The following is a 22,474-nucleotide window of genomic DNA, read 5'->3' as shown; positions in this document are numbered from 1 at the left end:
CGTACTCTATTCAGTAAATTGCGAAAGGACAGTATACATCGTTTTGTGATTCTTAAAGATGTAAAGGGAATCACATGTAGAAGTAAACCAAGTTGCTTAAACACAACCTTAAAAGCATAACCAAGCACAAGATGACATTAATGATAATTCCTTGTTTAAAACACCGAACTTTTAAACAATCCAAAACCAATGGATAATGGTTGTCTAGCAAAAGTAAAACATAGAAATGGTCTAAATTAGAGAAAAAGGAAAAACATGTTTTTGTTCTTATAACAACTGGGGTAATAAGATTATCCTCCGCGTAGAGAGAATGATACTTTGATTACTTGCCGCCACCAACTTCCTTGACGGCACAGATCTGCTCCTCGCCCATTGAAGACATGACAGACACCACCACATCCTTTCCCTCCTCAAATCCACTCTTCATCTGCATTTATACAACAAATTGTACTCAATTTCACAATCTCAAAGAAGATGAAAAAGAAACAAATGTAAGAAAAAAGGCAAGAAATTAACCAGAGCGCTGAGACTGTCATCGGTGGGAAGCTTGAGGTCATCCTTAGTGCCACCACTGTCGGTCAAAAGGCTAACCTGTAACGTGAACAATAAAAATATTAACAACTTCAAACAGGGAGAAAAAAAAATAACAAAGCTTGAGCCATGAGAGGACATACAAAGCCATCCTCGGAGATATCAATCAGCTGGTAATCAATACGGTTCACATGTGGAACCTGTCACAACAACAACAACAACAAAAAGACAATCTGAATCAGATCATAACAAAACATAACAATCGAATCTAGTTAAATTGTGTTTTTTTTATTTAACTTACATCACAATTGTGGGAAGAGGGAACAATATCCTCAAGCTTCTTAGCAGTGAAGATATCAATAGCAACAAAGTGACACTTGGCGTGACCGTGCTTGCCAGTCTTCGAAGTCGAAACCTCAACAACCTTATCAATCCCATAATAAATACCAAAACAAAAAAAGGTCAGCTTTTGTTATTCATTACACAAACTAGTACTCTCAGATCTGTTGTGTCTTATTCATATCTATCAAAAATATAAGAAAGCCGTCAAAATAACAGAAAATACACGATCTAATTACTGCAACCTAAATACAAATCATCTAATCACAAAACAAAGAACGAGATGGGGGAGCTATATATACCTTGCAGGGACGGCCCTTGATGACGATGTGACCACCTTTACGGATGTTACCAGCCTGCTGAGGGTAGGTCTTGGAAGCTCCGGCGTCGCTGGACTCGAAGTGGTGCTCTTCGTCCGACATGTTTGTATGCTTTGAGATTGGGAATGAAAAAACTAAAGAGAGAGAAGTCAGCGAGTGGTTGCTTTTTATACGGCGGAGGAAGGGAGATGCCTTTTCTTTTCTAGGGTTTTCTTGTATTGTTATCTTATTATTTTCGTCCGTTAGATTTGAATGTTTGTACGGTTTAGATTTAACCACATTTATCTCCTGCGATGATGCGTCGCGTACGAATCACGCGGTCCCACTAGCTTGCGTTGTTGAGTTTTTCTTTTTAAATTTTTTTTTATCTCTCTTTAATTAATGAAATATATTAGCTCTTCTACAATCGAAAAGCCAGATTTAGCATAAGTTGGATTTGAGATTCTGCAGCCGGATCAGTTATTTTGGGTATCATTTGAAATTTCAGTCCCGATTATCTTCTGGTAATCTTTGATTTGGATTAACTCCAATAACAAAACTAAAACCGGAAAATTATTGGTTTTGGTTCATCTCTACTCGGATAATTCAATTCAATTATTGGATAGTTTGGGTGATTTGGATACACATACTTCTAATAGTTTTGAATTAATTTTTTTCTGATATTTTTAAAAGAAGAATTGAATATTTCAAAATTTTGGATAATATTGTATACAAATATTCGATTTTGCAGAATATATTTTGAATTTTTGGATGTTTATTCAATTTTGTTATTTTGTTTCAAGTTCAATTTAAATATTTTGGATATAAAATTTTATGATTATTTGGAAAAAAAATATGATTATCAGTCAATATTTTTTAATTTCGGTTCGGTTTTTTGGTTCGGAAAAATACTTACACCTAATTGGGCTAGTTATATAAATCATTTTTGTGTGTAAACTAGGGGTGTTCAATCCGGATATCGGTTCGGTTTCGGTTTGGTTTTTTTTCGGTTTTCGGTATTTCGGTTAGTAAAATATAACTATCATTCTAAATTCATATTTACTTTGGTTCGGTTCGGTTTATATATCGTCGGTTTTCGGTTTATTCGGTTTTATACCAAAAAACATAATTATTTTGTTTGAGATCATATTACATGAATTTTAGAGTCATATTGTCAATACAGTCATTTATTAAAAATATATTACATGTTCAAATAAATGAACAAAAAAGTAAAAATACCTCTACCATCAAATAAAATAATCAAATCTATAACTAAAATCAAAGCTTGAAATTTTGAAAATAAAAATATGAAACAAAATAGAAACATGAAAGAAAAGTTTTTCCACTCTTCCATATTTAGTGTTCATTAAAGTTATACTTTTTCAATTGAAAATTTTCCATTAATTATTGTCTATCAAATTTATAATCTTCATATTAATTTAGTGAAGACTAAAATAAATAAAAAAGATCAAAAAAGATTTAAAAAATAAGATGTATGAATTGCGATGTATTGTTATTTAGTTATAGTTCAAACGTTTTACAAATTAAAGTTTTTTATTACTATAAAATTATGGTAATAGTTATTAACACAAATTTAACTTATGTAACAAATAGATTTTCATGTATTGTTATAAAATAGATACATATTTACATGTTTCTACTTTTAATCGGTTTTGTTCGGTTTATTCGGTTTAATCGGTTATACACCAAACCATATTCAAATCCTACGGTTTTTATAAAATTATATCCATTCGGTTTATATGGTATATACCAAAACCAAACCATATTATCTATTTCAGTTCGGTTCGGTTCGGTACGGTTCGGTTTTACCATATTGAACAGCCCTAGTGTAAACAAATCTACTTGCTAATCTTAGCGTGTGAATAAGTTATTCCGAATAACCAAAGGTCTGCAGTTATACTTATGCGCACTAGTGGTTATTAAACCTTTGTACTAAGTATTAACACTGAGAAGGTCCTTCCCTGAGAGATATATAATACAAGTGTTTTGTTATGGGCTTCGAAATGAAAAATAGAGCGAAGTGATGAAAAATAAAAAAAACTCACTTCTCTTTATAGCTTTTTTCCTAATAAGTATAGCTTTGATGTAACAACACCCGAAGGGATCAACAGGATGGCTAAATGAAGAAACACATGCCACTATGCCAGAGATCAAAGGGTTATCAAGAAGTAGTCAAAGTAAATGGCAAAAAGCGAGAAGAGAAGTGTTTGTTTCTTAGTTACCTCAAAATTCAAATAGGCTGTTACTGGTACTCAAGTTTTGGAATACTATGAATTAAAGGAATTGAAGAAAATGGAATGCTAAATAATGGAATGATGGAAGTTATGGAATAACAATTAATGGGATGAATAATTTCAGAGAAATATTTTTCTAGCACAATTGGTAACTTTTTAAAGGAATTGAATGGAATGAGTAACTTTAGTTTAAATTAAATTATTAAGAATATGTTAGAATATATCAATAAAACGTGTATGATACTAAAATAGATTTCATGTAGCATGATTTGTTGCTTCCTTATCCATCATATTTCGGTTGAAAAAACTGGAAAATTTAAAGCTTTATGATCTCCAAGAAGAAAATAGAAAAAATAAAGTTTGGAGAAGTTCTCACCTGTAAATAGTTAAAGCATTGAATAATTAGAAGTGTTAAAAATAACAAAGAAGGTATTTTGCTGTTATTTTGCCCAATTAGTAACAATCGCATACGAGAATTATAAACTTCAAGAATTTTAGCAAATCTATTAATTGATTGCAGTAAATAAGTTACTTAATATCTAAACTTAACTAAAAGTATTTTTTATTAATTTGATTTCATTCCATCTCATTCACGTTACTTTTTTTATCCTGAATGAACTATAACTACATTCTTTTTGATTCTATTGATTCCACATGAATTTTTGAAATGAGATTTATTTTGTATTCCATCTAACTGGTAGTTTTTTTTTGGAATCCAAATGAATATGTCATTCCATATAATTCCATTCCAAAAAATAGAAATCCACTTACACCCATAATCTTTTTTTTCTTACGTTGAACATCATGTACAATAACATTATTGAGAGCTTTTTGCTTTTAGGTTTTTAAAGTACATATTTGTATATGTATATATTATATATGCGTATATAATTACGGATTTCTAAGCTTTACGGGACACCCAACCCTTAGGTTCTTAAGAAACTTTCGGTTGAGTTTTCCATAAAGCTTAGAACCCCGTAATTATATACACATATATAATATATACATATACAAACATGTACTTTAAGAACCTAAGAGCAAGAAACCCCCAATAATGTTGCTCTGATAAAAGCTCCATTTGGTGTACTTTTGGGCAAGATACAAAGACCTAGTGATAAACATGGATTCCTAACATAAGTTATGAATTGAGACTTAAAGCATACCATGAGCTCTGAACTCAATGCTTCTAACAAACGCATGATAAAGCCCTCCACTTGTGAGACCTTGGATGACACCAAAATGTATATCTGCCAAAGAGGATATGTATATACATACAGTGAGAAGTTACCAGCTGATCACTTTCTATAGATTCAACGTTTCCGCAGTTTTAACGGTGATTTTGAGAAACAAAATCATTTTGTTCATGGAATTGTGTTACTTGGGACCACTGAGAAAATGGGCTAAATGGATCTGATGATCAAAGGCCCAATTTCTTTCTTTAGTGCTTTATTTTTAGAAATAAATTTTCTTTGAAAATAGTTGAAACTATCTTTTATAAAATTAGCACCTTTAACCTATATTGACATCTGCCCAGATGAATAACTAACACTCGAGAGCTAAATCGATGCTTTCTAACCAAACATTTGCAAACGCTATGATTCACTTTACGATTTTAAACAAGCTTGAATGATCTTCTGTCCCCATTTACAATTTACAACTTATTTTCCTCATAAACATTGACTTTGTTAAACCATCTCTAACACTTCTATATTTTTCAAAAATAGAGAATTTCTATTATAATAATATGCAAAAAATATTTTTATGCTAGAAATAAAAATAAAAAGAGGTAAAAATATAATTTCCTATATTTTTTTCAAAAGAACAAATTATTATAAAAATATATATTAAAACAGACCGGAATAATATAGAAAAAAATATAATAGTTCCTCTATAACATATACTGAAAATAATGGAAATTTTGACCGGGAGCTTGTGGTCAAGTGGTAAAAAGAGAAGGGCTATGGATGTCTATCACATTTCAAAATCAATCCACCTGCCATACGAAACTAAGTCACATTTTCCTGGTTACTTTATACGGATATGGACTACTGCTTTTCAGTCCATTTGAATATCTGGAAGAGAGTTTATCTGTGGACTGCGCTTCCCACCCGATGATTAAATATGTGTTTTTAATAGATCCGAGTTTAACCCTTTAAAATTACCAAAAATAAATAAATAATGGAAGCTTTGTTTGAAATTGAACACAATGAATCTGTGATTGTGAATACGTCTCCATCCCCAGCCCGGCCCTTAGATACAAAGTCAACCAAGCATGGGTTTGTAACCTTAATAGATTAATTATATTTGAGGCCCAAGTCTAAAAGAAAACAACACAGATCCAATGGTAGGACGTTACAGACGTCAAGTTCGACTTCCACCTTTCACTACAGATTTTTCTTTGAAAGATATATTTAAATAGTTATTACTGGACCAAAAATTAGTAGTGTCCTTTCAATTGATGCATCCTGCAAAGAGCTGGGGAGCCAGTTTAGGATTTTATCCCAGAGATTTGTCGGAGATGCATGAAAATAATGTTTCTCAACGAACAATGCTCATATATCTATAACAAAATATAAAGCGTCTCTTAGGGTCTGACTGGTTCAAACGCAGCGGTTACGGTTGCGGTTGTGGGAGTTTGTGGATGTGGACGGTTGCGATTTCTAGCGGTTTTAAGAGATTTGTACGACTGGTACTGCGGTTAAAAATTGGTGCGTTTGCGGATGACTTATGACTGGTTAACTATCAAATGCGGTAACAGTCAAATAATAAATTAATAATATTTATATTTAATATAATTATAAAAATATCAAAAAGCATAAATTTATAATAAATATAAAATTTATATTTAGAAAGTTATAATTTAATTTTTGAAAAATTATTGAAATTGTTTTTATTATAAAATTTTATAATATTAATTAAAATATAATAGGTATATTTTAATATTTTCATAATTTCAATTTTAAATTTTTTATTAAAATATTTTTACTTTTGTATATATATTGTTTTTTTTAAAAAGAAAAAAATTGTACCCTTCCGCAACCGCCCGCAACCGCAAGCGCTAGCTGGAGCCATCTTTGGAATTTATGAGATTCGGAGCGGTTTGAAGCAGTTTAGAGCGATTTGAGTGGTTGTTGCAAACCGTCAACAACTGTTACCAACCGCAAAAGCTACATTTGCGGGTGGTAGCGGAAAAACCAGTCGCTCCTTTAGGGCCTGACTAGTTCAAACGCAGCGGTTGCGGTTGCAGGAGTTTGTGGATGCGGGCGGTTTCTAACGGTTTTAAGAGATTTGTACGACTGGTACTGCGGTTAAAAATTGGTGCATTTGCGGGTGACTTATGACTGGTTAACTACCAAATGCGGTAACAGTCAAATAATAAATAACAATATTTACATTTAATATAATTATAAAAATATCAAAATCATAAAATTATAATAAATATAAAATTTATATTTAGGAAGTTATAATTTAAATTTTTGAAAATTTATTGAAATTGTTTTTATTATAAAATTTTATAATATTAATTAAAATATAATAGATATATTTTAATATTTTCATAATTTCAATTTTAAATTTTTTATTAAATATTTTTACTTTTGTATATATATTATTTTTAAAAAAAGAAAAATTTTTATCCTCCCGCAACCGCCCGCAACTGCAAACGCTAGCTGGAGCCAGCTTTTGAATTTATGAGATTCAGAGCGGTTTGAAGCGGTTTAGAGCGATTTGAGTGATTGTTGCAAACCACCGACAACCGCTACCAACCGCAAAAGTTGCGTTTGCGGATGGTAGCGGAAAAACAAGTCGCCCTCTTAGTGTAATATTTTGAAAACATAATAGCATCCAAAGAATACAATCTTTTGTTAGGTTTATGTGGTTGTTTGGCAGGAGAATTTCTAAACAAATAAACTTTTGTAACGCCTGGTATACATATCTGAATAAATATTATTGTTCTGAGAGAAATAATGATCACAAGGACTTTAACCCTGAAAATATATAAGGCTGAAAACATCACTCTTTCACATATCCACCCACCAATACAAACACACACTACACTTTAATTTACTTTTATTATTGTTATCTTGCATGTTCTCCTCAGAAAATCATTTTGGTATATATAAGTTTTATTAATTAACCAATATTACAAACTACTTTTTTTTCTGATAATATTGATGTGATTTCAAAGGTTTTTTAGGATCAAAAACTAATCACCAAAAAATTCATAAAAATCCGGTTTTTCTTGTCATTTAAAACGTATATAAATGACCAAAAAAAATCGAATCCAAAACGAAAGCTCCAACTGAAACTCTTTTATCACTATACAAGACCGGAAAAACCTTTTAAAATAAATTCAAAAGTTTCAAACAATAACTAATTAGATTCGTTTATAGAAATATACTTCTATATAGTTGCTAAAAGAAAAAAGAAATACTCCTATATTGTAGTATCAAATGCATAACATATGCATCCACTGAAACCTGCCACACGTGTCAGGCCTGAAAAGAATGCTTTCTGGAATAGTGGCAGTTGAAGTAATAATCTCCACAAAAACAAACTTTTTAATTGAATATTTTTATTGAGTAAGAGAAGAGAGATAATCAACCAATCAGTAACGGCCAGAAACAAAACTTCTAACAATAATCACAAAACTCGTAATTATCTAGAAAGCCAGGGGTACTTATTTTCACAACCCAAGTTTAAACTAAAAAGACTCAAGAGGGTCAGACCGGCTTTTGGTCTAAATAACTCTTAACTTTATACATATTTTTCTTTTTGATAAAGCTTTATACATATTGGGGACTCATAAACATTTGATGCTTCATTTATTTTTTTTGTTGAAATTTGATGTTTCATTTAGAAATTAATAATGTTATTAACTTATTATCAGACGTGTATTAATAAAAATAACTAGAAATAATAATCATCTTAATATTGAAAATTTCCAATGTTTTATTCTTAATAAATATTATTAATTCTTCTATTGTTACAAAGATGTTACAAAAAAAGATTCTAAATAGTTTCTCTTTACTTTTTATCACTTAAATAGCTCTTAAAGATCAAAGTGACTAAATCAAGTTTTACTAAAGAGATAAAGTGAGAATTACACACTTTTTATAATCTAATTTAATTATTTACTAAGTACATAAAAATAAATAAAATTTTTGAAAATAATAAAATTGAAAATTTTCTAAAAAATTTCTTAATTTATTTTTCTAAAAAATGGTTTTTTTTCTCCCGTATTTTTCACGAAACATTAAAAATGTTTAATAATACATTAATGAATGATATCTTTCTATATTTGTAAAAAAAATCTCAAAATTCAGAAATGCTTATATATTTATATATTAATTTAAGATATATTCATGAACGTCTTATTAAAACTTTAGATTGATGTAATACATATTCAAGAATATCGTACTATTCATATAATTAAAATTAAATAGTGTATTCATAAATATATATTCATAAATGTCTTTCTAAATATACATTTAATAATGTATATACAGTAAAAAAATTCCTAAACTTTATGAGTATATTATATATTTATCAATAAATTCTTAAATTCTAAGAAAATATTATACTTATTCAGTAATGTTTTCTTATTATGTGTATAACCTTAATTCATAAAGATATCATACATATTCATAAAGGTCTTAATAAATTTATTAAAGGAAAAATTGTTTCTTAAATTTTTTTTGAAAAATATTCAAAACAAAATGCGAAATTGCCACAAATACTACATTCACAGTACCAGTTTTCATGTTTACACTAATCATTTTTCTCTCACTTTTAATAAAGGGTAAAAGACACTTATACCCCTCGGGTTAACTAATCTAGACTTAGAGTTTAGAGTTGAGAGGTGGTGTAGGGTTTTTGGAATTTGAAATTTAGGACTCTAATAAATATATAAATAAATATTTAAAAAAAAAATTAAAAAATAGTTTCAAGCATAGTTTTCGATTTTCAAAAAGATATTTATATATTGTATAGCTATTTCAAATCAGAAATAAATGAAAGTATAAACCCACCATTATAAATTTAAACACGAAATCAATATATAGAAATAATTAATTGAATGAATAATATTGTCTTACAAAAATATTAGATGCCAATTGCGTCATTAGATAGATAAATATGGTAAAACCATAATTTTGGTTGAAATTTACCTTTTACATTTAGAAGTATCAAAATGAATCGCGAACTCAAAATCTGATTGTTCACCTTGATTTTTAATGAGGTTGAACTATATTTTTTAGATTTATTTATTAAATAAATTTAGTGATCGAGTTGATATATCTTTATATGAGTGGATTAGTTTAACGATCGAGTTTGATTTATTAAAGTATCCATCTATTATGCACACATAGAAAAATAGTGGGTGATTTTTTATTTGTCATTTCCACTACTGTCCACGCTGATTTTCTAAAAATATGGTTTTCCCATAATTTATTACGAAAATGTTTGTTTCCCATATTTTCCCATAAGTTATCACACACAAAAATATTAGTCCTTTTTCATTTTTTATAGCTATTTCAAATCAGAAATAAATGAAAAACTAAAACCACCATTATAAATCTAAACACAAAATCACTATAGAGAAATAATTAATTGAATGAATAATATTATCTTAAAAATATTAGACGCCAATTGCGTCATTAGATAGATTAATATGGTAAAACCATAATTTTGGTTGAAATTTACCTTTTACTTTTAGAATTATCAAAATGAATCGAGAACTTAAAAGCTGATTGTTCACTTTGATTTTTAATGAGGTTGAACTATATTTTTTAGATTTATTTAGTAAATAAATTTAGTGATATGTGATATATCTTTATATGAGGAGATCTATACAATACTAAAAGTTGAATATCCTCAATAGTTAGGTTATCCACGTCAGATAAAAAAATTGACCAATTAGAATTGAGTTTTCTGACATGTCACAGATAAGATAGCGGGCCAAATTTCTGCAAGAAACCATGGACTAATAATAACTGAAATCTAACAATTTAAAACAAGCCCATCTATTCCTAAGACCAAATTTGCCGACGGCAAGAACTTTTCCATTCACTGCACGCGTCTCCTCAACTTCACCTCCTTTTCAATCCAGAAAATAAGACGTTGTAACTCTTCCTTTCCATGTAGTTAATTCACCTCCACCACTACTACTCATTAAATTATCTCCTTTATTCTTTCCAAATGATCGCTCCAACTCCCTCTGTTTCTCTGGCGATGCGATCGGAAAAATTCAACAGCAATTCTCCATTTTCTATGTTTTCCTGGCGACATCTCAGGGTTATCTGAGATGGATCTAAGTTCCCGTAATCCACTTGGAGGGTGGAAACACCCTGGTTCTTATTGAAGAGCTGGTATGAGTTCTGATTTCTAAATCTTTGTTGCCATCAGATTCAATATTTTAAAACAATAATTCAAATCCTTTGCGACAGTGAACAGTGATGCAAAGCTTCAGATCATCAAATCGGGCTCCACGATACCAACCTCACATCAAACCGACAACTACTTACATCCTCAGGAATTAATATGCGAGGAAAATCAAGAACATCTACAAAGTTGCTGATCAAAGTTCCACTTATATGAAGATTTTGAAGCTAACTGTGGGCTCAGGAACCTCTATTGTGAGTGTGATTACACATGAGATCATTTATTCTTTTTGAGTTTTTGACTCTTTTCTCTTTCACACATATTGTATTCAGATGAGGGGAAGGTGTAAAAGATTACGTCCCGGGAACATTGGACTTGGAAGTATGAGGAGATAAGACAGAGGCGGAATAAGAGCAACCTGAGATTTTTGTATAATGCTGAACTGGATCCAGAGATCGTTTGTGGCTGCGATTGCATCAACGGCAAAGGGATTTGTGTAGTGTCCACCATAAATAAGATCGATAGGTCAGGGGCTTCTTCTTAATCAATCAAAAATGCAAAACCCCTTCCTGAGGACCAACAAGTAATAAGGTTCTGCTTGCATTATTCACTAAATAATGTTTCACTCATTTACGAAATCAAAGTGCCTTATTTTATTGTGATGGTTACAGGTCTCTGCAATGGGCATTGTCGAGAACTCTTTTTATTAGTATCTACATATGCAATCACTTTAAAGAGATCAAGGAGCCTTAACTATACAAGGTCTATTATTAATCCGAGCTTTTTTATTTCTCAATGAACAGGCGTACAAAACAAAGAAACTTTGCTATGTATCGGTCATGCAGTGGCACTTCTGAGCTGTTGGGTTTGGTTAGAATGTGTTTCAACAATGTGAACCAAACTGTGATCGAGAATCATAGATTTAATTTCTCGACTAAATGTAGGTCCACAATGTACGACTACGAAACTTTATGTAATTGTCAGAAGCTTCTTGAGAAGATTTACGGTGGGTTGGTAGAAACAACAGCTGGCAAATTAGTAGTAATGTTTTCCAATGTAAAATACTGATTGAAAGTGTATGGTTATTTTGTTTATTTATGAATGAATATTACTATTGTTCGTTTTTAACTCTTTCTGTTACCATGATCGACTTAGACGGTGCGAAGAGCTTTGAGAATGAAGAAGGTGTATCAGGATGCCTGCGACCGTTCAGTTAAGCATATTCACACGGATGTATAGATTGATGGCGCAGACAGGAAAACTCTCCAATGTAGGAAATGGTGGCTCTGGATGAATCTATTGAGAGGTTGCTACACAACAGCGAAGTGTTTCTCGACCGCCAGTGTCACACTCGTGGCGGAGAAGGCAGCAGGGTCTACGTGGCTATCAGGTTTGAGAGAATCGGATCTGAATATTACTTTGTCTGTTTAGTCTAACCCTTTTCATTACCCTGTTTCTGAAGTGGTCAAGTTAGACGCTGCGTTTTGTTGCATGTGTGAGTCAGAGTAAAATGAAAACGGTGTCTGAGGAGAAGATAAGATGTTCAGGAACTCGAAGACAAAACCAAAGAAGTACCAGAGCTGAAGACATAGAGACATACGAAGAAACTTAATTAATGGATGATCTAGAGAGAATCGCGAGGCTGAAGCTAGCAGATGCAGACATGTTACAACTTAAAGCTAACAAAGCATAACGGGGGCTGAGAGGTTGTAAAGATTCTACTACGAAAATGGATAGGTTTGAAGAAGAATGTGCAAGTAACTATCTGATACAGAGGTTAACCAAGGCTGAGGCAGAGAAGCAGTATATCTTTGAGAAGATTAAGCTGAAGGAAAATTTCAAGGATCGCATCACAAAGCGGTGGTGATGGTGGTGGTAGTGGTGGAGAGTCTGGAGACCCGTCACATGGGTTTGATGTACTCAAAGATCCGCGATCCACAATCAAAAGAGCACCATCCTTTCATGTCCGTTTGATGCTTCTTTCCTTCTAGATATATGTTCAGATTTCATATCCTAAAAGGCTAAAACTCATATCTTTGTTTTGTGAATTGAGTGTTTATTTTGTCAAAAAAAAAAGTGAAACGAGTGTTTATACTATTATTAACTTTAATCTCTTAATCTAAATTTGTTCTGAAGACTGTGTACATTTACATATATATTTTTACGTCATCACAGTGTTCATATATCTGTTTTTTTTGGGTCATCACATGGTTAAAATAATAAAATTGTTTATTACTTGATTCCAAGTCTGTTTAAATATTGTTTATAAGATATATCAAGTTTCGGGTGGTTGTTTTCAAAGTTTATTTTATATTTGGTTTGTGTTTTATTTTTCATTTGTAATGTGCTCTCATAAACTGGTTTTAGAAAATAATATTTTGGTCAATTTTGGATTCAATTTATCATGTGAGAATACATATTTTCTATGATTACAAATATCCTAATAAAAAAAAAATTTACTTGGAATTTAGTCTACAAAATTATGACTTAAATTAGGCATGGGCGTTCGGGTCTTCGGGTCGGGTTCGGGCCGGTTCCTTTCGGGTCCGAGTCTTTCGGGTCCTAAATATTTAGACCCAATAGGTACTTAGAAATTTTCGGTTCGGGTTCGGGTCGGTTCTTCTCGGGTCCGGGTCGGTTCGGGTCTATAATTAAAATACCCATAAAATACCCATAATTTTTCGGGTCCATATCGGGTCCGGGTCGGGTTCGGGTACTTAAGATCTAAAAAAGACATGACATACCCAATTCTATCAAATTTAGTTAATATTTGTCATATATATCTAAAATTTTACAAAATAACCTAAATGAAACTATTAATAATTAACATAAACATTTTTAAACTCTAAATTTTACATTTTAAAGCTTTATATTACTTAAACAATATTACAAAATAATAACAAATGTTGTTTACAAAAGATATTTCAACTAAATCATAAAATAATATATATAAAATAGAACACAAAAACATTATAGTTTTAGATATACATGTTTTTAAGTCGGGTACAAATCAGTTCTTATCGAGTCGGATCTATTCGGATCGGTTCTTTTCGGGTCCGGGTCTATTCGGGTCGGTTCCTTTCGGTTCCAAGTCCATTCGGGTACAAAAAAAATTAGACCCAAAAGGTACTTATAAATTTTCGGTCCGGATCCGGGTCGGATATTTTTGGGTCGGTTCCGGTTCGGGTCGTCGGGTCCAGGTTAAAATGCCCAGGTTGTATATTTTGTATAATTTGTTTTGGTTAAAATGTTAAGAATATTTTTGAATAGTTATAGTTATATGTCACTTAAATTTTGAAGTGCACAATTTCTCATAACTATACAATTTATTATTGGAAATAAAAATTTCAAAATTTAAATATAGTTTTATTTTTACTTCAGAATAATTTTTCCTACAGATGATATTCCTAAACCACGGATACACTACATAAATATTGTGTATACTTTAATATAACTATAATAATCTTAATTAATAAAAATAATTATACATGTGTAAATAATCATACATGTGTAAAGGAAGATGGTATGGATTTATTACATGCATTATTTGGGAGATAAACATCAACATAATCTGAAACAGCAGCTTGATACTTTTCTCAAACATATTAGCTATAGAAAAATGTTATGTATATATTTTCTATATACTCACTCACACATTTCTATATAACATTTTTAAGTTGTGTAGATATAAATATATGCCTAAATATTATAAGTGACATTTTTTTATCGATCTAACTATGATGATCGGTCATGGTATAGAGGTTATCTCATAGGAACGGATATAAGTTACTACTTAGTTTTGGTTCCTTTTATGTTACATGCATGATTAACATCTATTCATTATAGTATAGCATGGTAATAGGTCCAAAAAGATATTCTTTTTCATATATTGCAATAAAAAAATTAGAATCATTCAATATATGACACTGTAACTTTTTATGTCAAATTATTAAATAATGCTTTCATCAGTATCAAACACATTTGAAATATATTTTTTCCTGGGTCAGTCTAATTTACATGATATTTTTTTTGACTAATTTATATGATGTTACGAGTTAGATCTTACAAATTCAATCTATGCTAAATGCTGTATCCGTCTTCTATTGTTCTATTGAAAACCAGTTTTCTAAGTGATCACTTACATACTGGTTTGCAAATAGTGTGATGCACATATCTCTATGCTTTACGTTATATGGAACCGATATAGTAAGGAAACCTAAATGGAATTATTAGTTTAATTGACCACAAAGAAGTGGATGAAACAAATAATTTTTGAAATTCAAATAATATACAAAACATATGCAATTAATCTATTGAAAATTATAACAAATAAATAGCAACATGTTAGCTAAAAATAACTTCAAATTTATTACCAAACTAATATTATCTATTTATTTTCATTTTTGTGATATGGATAATTAAAAAAATGTAAACTTAAAAACAGCTCATTTTTCGAGTTTATGAAGATTAAAGATTTTGAACTAACACAAAAAAAAATCAAATTATTATCTTTATATTGGATTAATATATAAGTGTTTTGGATAAAAATATTTCAAACACTATTAAAATATTATTTTTTTCTCCTATGTAAAATAGTGTAGAAATGTAAAATTAACATCAATTATGGAAAATAATTGTGATAAAATTAGAAAAATGTAGCATGAGACACAACAAAGAAAAAATAAAATTCATCAATTGAAGAAATAACAACTGTTATCATATTTTTTATTGTTTAAAACTACAGTTTTGTTTTAAAAGAATGTAAAACATAAATTTTATAATATATAAAAGAAGGAAACCCCTAACAAAAATTATATCACAATTATAAAAAAGTGCAAGTCACAAAACCAAATGCAAAACCGCAAACAACAATACTCAACACTCATTATATACCTAAACATATAGAAAAGAGTGGAGTAGCACATAAATGAAAAATTGAAGAATACAATAAGTAAAACCTTAATATAATACATATACTCTCTCCGTTTCAGTGTAATTGTTTTTTCAGAATTGTGCACACATATTACAAAAATATTTAATTTTCTATATTTTAAAAATAAAAACATCATTACTTATACATCTAATCACATTTCAACTACAAAAAATAGAATGGAGAACATAAAGAATCATATATCATATAATATTAATAAATTTATATTAAAATTTTAAAACTACATTTATTTTCAAATAAAAACTAAACTCTAGAACAACAAATGAAATGTAAAGGAGAGAATAGTAAAGATCGGCTTAAAAAATATAAATGGAAAAATATACACCATACAAGAAATAAACCATTAAAATTGAAAGATAAAAATAAAGGTAGGTGTATACTTACACCTAATTATATATAAAATAGAAAAATATACAACATAAATAGAAGTTTAATGATGAAAATAGATATTTTCACAAAATTAAAAACATTAAAATGAAAAAGAAAATCATATCTGTAACTGTATTAATCCCAAATATATAAAATTTAAAACTTATATTAATAAACCATATGTGACATTGAAAACTAATTAAAACAGTGCAGAAAAATAATATTCACTGTAACACCATTAACAAGAGTTTTCTTCAACAATTTGATAAACATTACTCAAATTTTTAAATGAAAATTTTAAAAATACAACAAAATATAACGATATACCATGTATAAGTGAAAGGAAAACAACAACTAAAAAGAAGAAAAAAAGAACATCAATCTCATTTTTCTATTTAGTGTGTTAGTAATGATATCTATTAATTGGTTTAAGAATATAAATTTTATTTGATAATATTAATATATTTGGCTGGCACACTAAAACAAAGCAAAACTAAAAAAAAATTATATAGCTCTTAAATATTAATAAAATACAAATATAAACAAAACAAATTATATAGTAAATAAAATATTATAAATGAACAGATTAAAATGCATAAACCGCGCGTAGCGCGGTGAAAAGTTCTAGTTAGTTTAATGACCGAGTTTGATTTGTTAAAGTATCCATCTATCACATAGAAAAATAGTGGATGATTTTTTATTTGTCATTTCCACTACTGTCCACGCTGATTTTCTAAAAATGTTTTTCCAAAAAATGTTTTTTCCCATAAATTATTAGGAAACATTTTCCTCCTACAAAGTTTAGTAGGACCATTTCTCAGTGTGTATAATATCTTCTTGAATTTGTTAAAAAAATTCTCAAATTCATGAATGCATTTATAAACATGTAATATACTTTTAAAATGTAACTTGTACGTATCTATACGAAGACCTATATAATATATTTCTGAATTTTACTTATATACATATTTAAATATGTGTAATATCTTAGAAATTTTTTATATCAAATTAAGGAATATCTTCCTAAAAATTTAGGAAGATATTATACATATTCACCAATATCTTAGTAAATATCTATATACTTTAAATTCAGTAATGTATTCATAAATATATATTCATGAAGGTTTTCCTAAATATACATTTAATAATGTATTTCTATTTACACATTTATGAAAAGTTTCCTAAATTTTATGAATATATGTTATATATATCAATAAATTCATAAACTTTTAGAAGATATTATACTTATTAAGTAATATTTTTCTAACTATGTGTATAACTTAATTTTGGAAAGATATAATACATATTCAGGAAAGTCTCACTAATTTTTAACAGAATTTCTTTAAATTTCTTTTAATTCCAAAAAAATAAAATTTCAAAATTTGAATATAATTTTCAGATATTTATAGGAAAATACGATTGCTATTCACCTTTCTGATAAAACATAATTTGATCATTTTGACCATTGTGCTAATCAGAAAACAAAATCATGTTTTAAACTATTTAAATCTATTTCTCTTATTTTAATATTGTTTAATAATTTTTTAAAACATGTTTTGAAGCTATTTGAAATCATTTTTCATGAAAATTGTTATTTACTACTTTCAGTTTTAAATATTGAGAAACACTTATAAATATTCTCATTGAAATATTTTTATAGTTTGATTGACAAGTGTTTTAAATTGTTCAATAACATTTTCACGGCTAAAACATTTTTAAACACGCATATCTATTTCAATCATCTTTCAAAAAGCAAATACATGAAGTATTTATATACCGGGTTTAAATATCTATATCATTAAATTTTCTCAAATCTATAACCAAATTTCTACCCCTAACTAAAACATCCACAATCACAAGAAAATGACAATTATGTCCTTTAATCAAATCTTTAATGTTACGAAACTAATGTTATCATACACAAAATAATTAGTTTTTCTTTCATTTTGTATAACTATTTGAAATCAGGATGGAAGCCTACTACTACCATTAGTCCATTATAATTAATATATTGACAAAATAAGATCGCTATAAAGAAATAATTAATTGAATGCTAATCCTATCTTAAGAAAATATTTTAGATGTCCACAGTGTAATTAGATATATAAATATGGTAAAACCATAATTGGCTGAAATGTTACCTTTTAGATTTAGAAGTGTCAAAATGAGCTGCAAACTCAACAGCTGATTGTTTACTTCAATTTTTCATGAGCTCGAACTATGTTTTCTAATTTTATTTATTTAACAAATTTAATCATCGGATTTGATTCATCTTCGGAGTTATATGAGTGTATTAGTTTAATGATCGAGTTTGATTTATTAAAGTCTTCATCTATTATACACCTACGGAAAAAAAACTAGTGGATGATTTTTTTATACGTTATTTTCACTTTTTTTCCACGCTGATTTTAATTATGATAACTATTTAAAGCCTTTGTGTTATCTATAATTTTATTTACAAAACTCGTTTTGAAATCATCAATACACATTTATTTACTGCAAATAAAAAGCATAATAATGTGACTACTTTAACGCAAGCGTAACGCACCAGAAAATGAAAAATACGAATAAGATCATACTATGAGAAAACAATAAAAAAAAGAAGAAGAAGTAGGGGTGTAGGACCGAGTGTAGACAAAAATATCATGTCACTGTTATTCGGAAGGGTCACCTTCGTTTCTAATATTTTAATTTTGTTTTCCTTTAATAAAAAAAAAACATACCAAATCCGAGAAGTTAATTTAAAAAAAAAAAAGAGAGAGAGAGAATATAAAAGGTCTTATTCTTTTATTTACGCTGCATTTGCTCACAGAATCTGAGAGAGATAGAAAAGCCAGAGACGACGAAAGAGAGAGAGAGATAGAGAGATCGAAGAAGACGGCTTGGGAGCTTTCTTCGTCTTCTTCTTCTTCCATGGAGTTTCGATTGTTTGGCAGTCTCTCTCTTCTTATTTTAATTTAAATAAAAATTAAAAATAGTGAATCTCGGGGAGCACTTTTTATTTTATTTATTATTCTCTCTTTTTTTTTCATTTATCGATAAAAATTGTGTGTCGCCGCCGATTTGGGAGTGAGTAGTGTTTTCAGTTTATCTACGAACGATTAAACATATGATTTTTCTCCTCTTCTGTTCAAACTGCGATCAGATGAATTTGTAAAATCTCAAAGGTACCAAAATAATCTCTATCCACCAAATTTTCATATATATTTTTTTTAATTTTGTTTATACTTTTCCATTTTTGTCCTTTTATTTTGTTTGATTAATTTAGGTTAGTCAAATCGATCCAGAATCTAATCTCCTCGTATGATTATAATGTTCATTTTTCACATTAGATTCTTTTTCTCTTTTTTTTTTTTTTCTCGTATTCGTTTTTGTTTATATGGATTATAGTTTGCGTGTAACCTGGGGTTTTTATCAATGATGATTCGGATTTGTCAAAAAGATGAATCTGGCTTTGAGATGCTACATTAACATTTGATACATAATGATACTATAATATAATGATCTCTGATTGTAATTGAGTTTTTACATTTAATAAATTGCAGTTGGTCTGTTGTGTGTTCGCTGTGGATATGATATACGAGAGAGACTTCATGAAACATACAATGCTTGAACACGACGCCGTTTTCAAGAATCAGGTCTCTCTCTCTCTCTATCTACTTACTACTTTTATCTTCTTATGGTTTCGTTTTACGTGTCTAGAGGTTTTGACTTTTGTTATTGATGGCAGCAGGTTCATGAACTTCACCGTTTGTATAGAGTACAGAGGAACTTGGTGGATGAAGTTAAGGGAAATAATTCGAATGGAGAAGGAAGCACCTCTCAGGCTTGCAACGGTCCTTTGCAAAGTAGGAGAAAAATGATTGATCTTGAGCTCCCTGCTGATGAGTTTGATGAGACCGATGATATCACAACTTGCATTCCGTCCAAACGGCCAAGATCAGGAAGAGATGATGGTTCTCATCGGAGCAACTCTTCAGGGTCTTGCTTGGATGTGAAGAACTCAAATGGTTTAGCTGACTTGAATGAGCCACTCAATTGGCAAGATGCGGAACCTGCTGCTGCTCTCTCCAGGGACGTGTATTCTCATTATGGAAGAAACACAAGCCAAAATGGACGGATGGTCCTTGGCGCAGGTTACATGCTCTTCACTTTCATTTGATTTCTCTTTTTTTTTTTAAATGATATAAAACTATTTTGCTTATCTTCTGTTTCTCGAATGTTTTCATGTGGTGGTGTGTTTATAGGGCACGACAGGAGCACTCAGAGAGACTTGCATTTGCCTTCCCATTCTGTACAAGTACGTTCCAACAGTGCTGTTCAACCTCAGAGCTATCTCACGACTGATCACAGCAATGTAGTATTCTCCCGGGAAAGAGCATATCGTGAGCTCGAAGTTCGCTCAAAGAATCCTCAAGCGTCTTATGATAGCTACGTGGAATCATTTCCGGCATCTAATGCTCCAAGATTACACAATGACTACCGCCCTGACTTTGTCAGACCATGGAGCCATTGGTCTTCATCGTGGGAGAACCCTAGGAGCACCTCACATCAGAGATTTTTCCCAGTTCAAACGAATCCCTACATGAACTTTGTTGCGCGCACAAGGACAGATACAAGTTTTGATACGAGAAGCCCTGTCACTAACGGGGTTTATCATGGATTCTCTTCAGGGTCGAAGGAGGCTGCCGTTAGTTTCCCATCAGGAGGCTTTAGACCAAATGCTTCTTTAGGTGAGGTGGTGAAGCACCAGAGTTCTGAAAGCTTTCAGGGGCTAAAAACGCAGGAATCCTCAGCTATGTTGCCCTGGCTAAAACCTAAGCCATCTTACAAAAGTGAAAGATCCAGTGGCTTATTTGATTTGAATGCTTCGACCGATCAATTCATGGATGGAACTGACGCAGGGGACGGTAGGAATGGTGTTTCTCTTCAGACGGGATTTAGGTCATCTGCCTCATGCTCTTATAATGCCAACATGGGAAGAATTGAATTGATCAACCCACAGAATAGTGGAAAAAATATTGGGGGCCCAGTCTTTCAGAAGCATTCTATTTGCAAGGAGGAGCATGCTCCATTTATCTCTCACTCCTTGTGTGTCGCTGATCAACATAAGGAAGTGAAGCGGGACTTCGACATCAACTTGCCATGTGATGCCTCAGTTTCTGTTGACCAGCGTGGTTCTAAAGCCTTTTGTGCTGTAAAGGAAGAAGGAAACAAAGCTGCCATCAACAGACACTACTTTGATCTGAATTCATGTGCTAGTGAAGATGATGAAGATTCCGGCTTGCGTTCCAGTCTGAGAGTGAAAACAAAAGGAAATATGTGGATAGATTTGGAGGCTCCTCCCGCTCTCGAGAGTGAAGAAGAAGGAGGAGGGGGCTCGCAGGATATGAAAGGCCAAGACGATAACGCTTTGGATGAACTAATCAAGGAAGCAGCACAAGCAATAGTCGCCATCTCATTATCTGATCACCATCGTCATCCTGATGACGCAGCTTCCTCCACAACCGACGCGGCTTTGAAAAGTCCGCTCTCCTGGTTAGCAGACATGATCACTTCTTGCGGTGATGAGCTAGAAAGAAAGGCTGATAAGTCTCCAGAAGCCACAGACTTTGAGGGTTACCGAGAAGAATACTCTTCAGGAGAGATTGATTACTTTGAAGCCATGACCCTGAATCTACATCCCACTAAGGAAGAAGACTACATGCCAGAGCCCTTAGTCCCTAAGAATCTGATACTCGAAGGGACAGGTTTAAACAGGCTCAGGAGAGGACAAGCAAGACGAGGAAGACCAAAGCGGGATTTCCAGAGAGATACACTCCCTGGACTCTCTTCTCTATCGAGGCAAGAAGTCACTGAAGACATCCAGTTGTTTGGTGGGCTTATGAAAAGCAGAGAGCACACTTGGAGTTCCGGAGTGGCTTCTCGACGGAACTCAAAAAGAAAACGAACGGTCACCAACGTAAGCCAAGCTCAAGTTTGCCCGTCAATGACGCAGCCTGAGAGCGTATCAGTGGTTGGACTTGAAGACGGTGAGATTACAGGATGGGGAAAAGCAACAAGAAGACCGAGAAGGCAGAGGTGCCCTCCTGCAGGTAATCCCGCAACTGTGATCTTTACATGAGAACTCCCAAAACGTTTGAAACATTGTAGAGGGTACAATTATTATACAATAGATTTGATCTTACCTTTGTTGGGGGTGGTGTTGTATATCTTGTCTTCTGTAAGATGGGCCAAGGCCGAACATGATTTGCTATTTATTTAAAAGCCTGGTTGGGGTATAAAAACAGATATGTTAATTGTTGTCACTTGTCAGTGTTTGGTGCCAAGGTAGAAGAAATCAAATTACA

General features: G+C 31.1%; 2 protein-coding genes and 1 long non-coding RNA gene across 11 annotated transcripts; 2 read left to right on the top strand and 1 right to left on the bottom strand.

Annotated features, from left to right (window-relative positions):
• Positions 1-108: 108 nt before the first annotated feature.
• LOC106360562 (eukaryotic translation initiation factor 5A-2) lies at positions 109-1,401 on the bottom strand. The gene is made up of 5 exons (XM_013800171.2): positions 1,173-1,401; positions 833-955; positions 675-731; positions 517-591; positions 109-427 (listed from the first exon to the last, which is right to left on the bottom strand). The coding sequence occupies exons 1-5, from the start codon at positions 1,290-1,292 to the stop codon at positions 323-325; spliced, it is 480 nt and encodes a 159-aa protein (XP_013655625.2). The 5' UTR covers positions 1,293-1,401; the 3' UTR covers positions 109-322.
• On the top strand, positions 1,170-22,432 carry BNAA09G29050D. Of its 3 annotated transcripts, none has more exons than XM_048740273.1 (5): positions 1,170-1,296; positions 18,974-19,051; positions 19,670-19,762; positions 19,858-20,260; positions 20,372-22,432. In XM_048740273.1, the coding sequence occupies exons 1-5, from the start codon at positions 1,291-1,293 to the stop codon at positions 22,246-22,248; spliced, it is 2,457 nt and encodes an 818-aa protein (XP_048596230.1). In that variant the 5' UTR covers positions 1,170-1,290; the 3' UTR covers positions 22,249-22,432. The 3 variants fall into 3 exon arrangements, with proteins under 3 accessions (XP_048596230.1, XP_048596232.1, XP_048596231.1); XM_048740275.1 differs by having other exon boundaries at positions 1,171-1,296; positions 18,978-19,291; XM_048740274.1 differs by having other exon boundaries at positions 1,171-1,296; positions 18,978-19,291; positions 19,855-20,260.
• On the top strand, positions 10,377-12,939 carry LOC106347120. 7 transcript variants are annotated; one of them, XR_007316343.1, is made up of 5 exons: positions 10,377-10,791; positions 10,870-11,058; positions 11,137-11,395; positions 11,476-12,194; positions 12,267-12,939. It is a non-coding gene; the product is annotated as an uncharacterized LOC106347120 (long non-coding RNA). The 7 variants fall into 7 exon arrangements; XR_001270640.3 differs by having other exon boundaries at positions 10,391-10,791; positions 11,476-11,860; positions 11,960-12,939; XR_001270641.3 differs by having other exon boundaries at positions 10,396-10,791; positions 11,476-11,810; positions 11,960-12,939.
• Positions 22,433-22,474: the final 42 nt, after the last annotated feature.

Source organism: Brassica napus, chromosome A9, assembly GCF_020379485.1.
Source record: "Brassica napus cultivar Da-Ae chromosome A9, Da-Ae, whole genome shotgun sequence".
Lineage (NCBI taxonomy): Eukaryota > Viridiplantae > Streptophyta > Magnoliopsida > Brassicales > Brassicaceae > Brassica > Brassica napus.
This window is presented reverse-complemented; position numbering and strand designations above follow the sequence as displayed.

Coding starts and splice junctions, on each gene's coding strand:
- BNAA09G29050D (XM_048740273.1), top strand. Junction 19,052..19,669: donor TCTTCCATGGAGTTTCGATT/GTTTGGCAGTCT, acceptor AATAAATTGCAG/TTGGTCTGTTGTGTGTTCGC. Junction 19,763..19,857: donor ACGCCGTTTTCAAGAATCAG/GTCTCTCTCTCT, acceptor TGATGGCAGCAG/GTTCATGAACTTCACCGTTT.
- LOC106360562 (XM_013800171.2), bottom strand. CDS start 1,292: ATGTCGGACGAAGAGCACCACTTCGAGTCCAGCGACGCCGGAGCTTCC. Junction 592..674: donor ATATCTCCGAGGATGGCTTT/GTATGTCCTCTC, acceptor TTCACGTTACAG/GTTAGCCTTTTGACCGACAG. Junction 428..516: donor ATGACAGTCTCAGCGCTCTG/GTTAATTTCTTG, acceptor GTATAAATGCAG/ATGAAGAGTGGATTTGAGGA.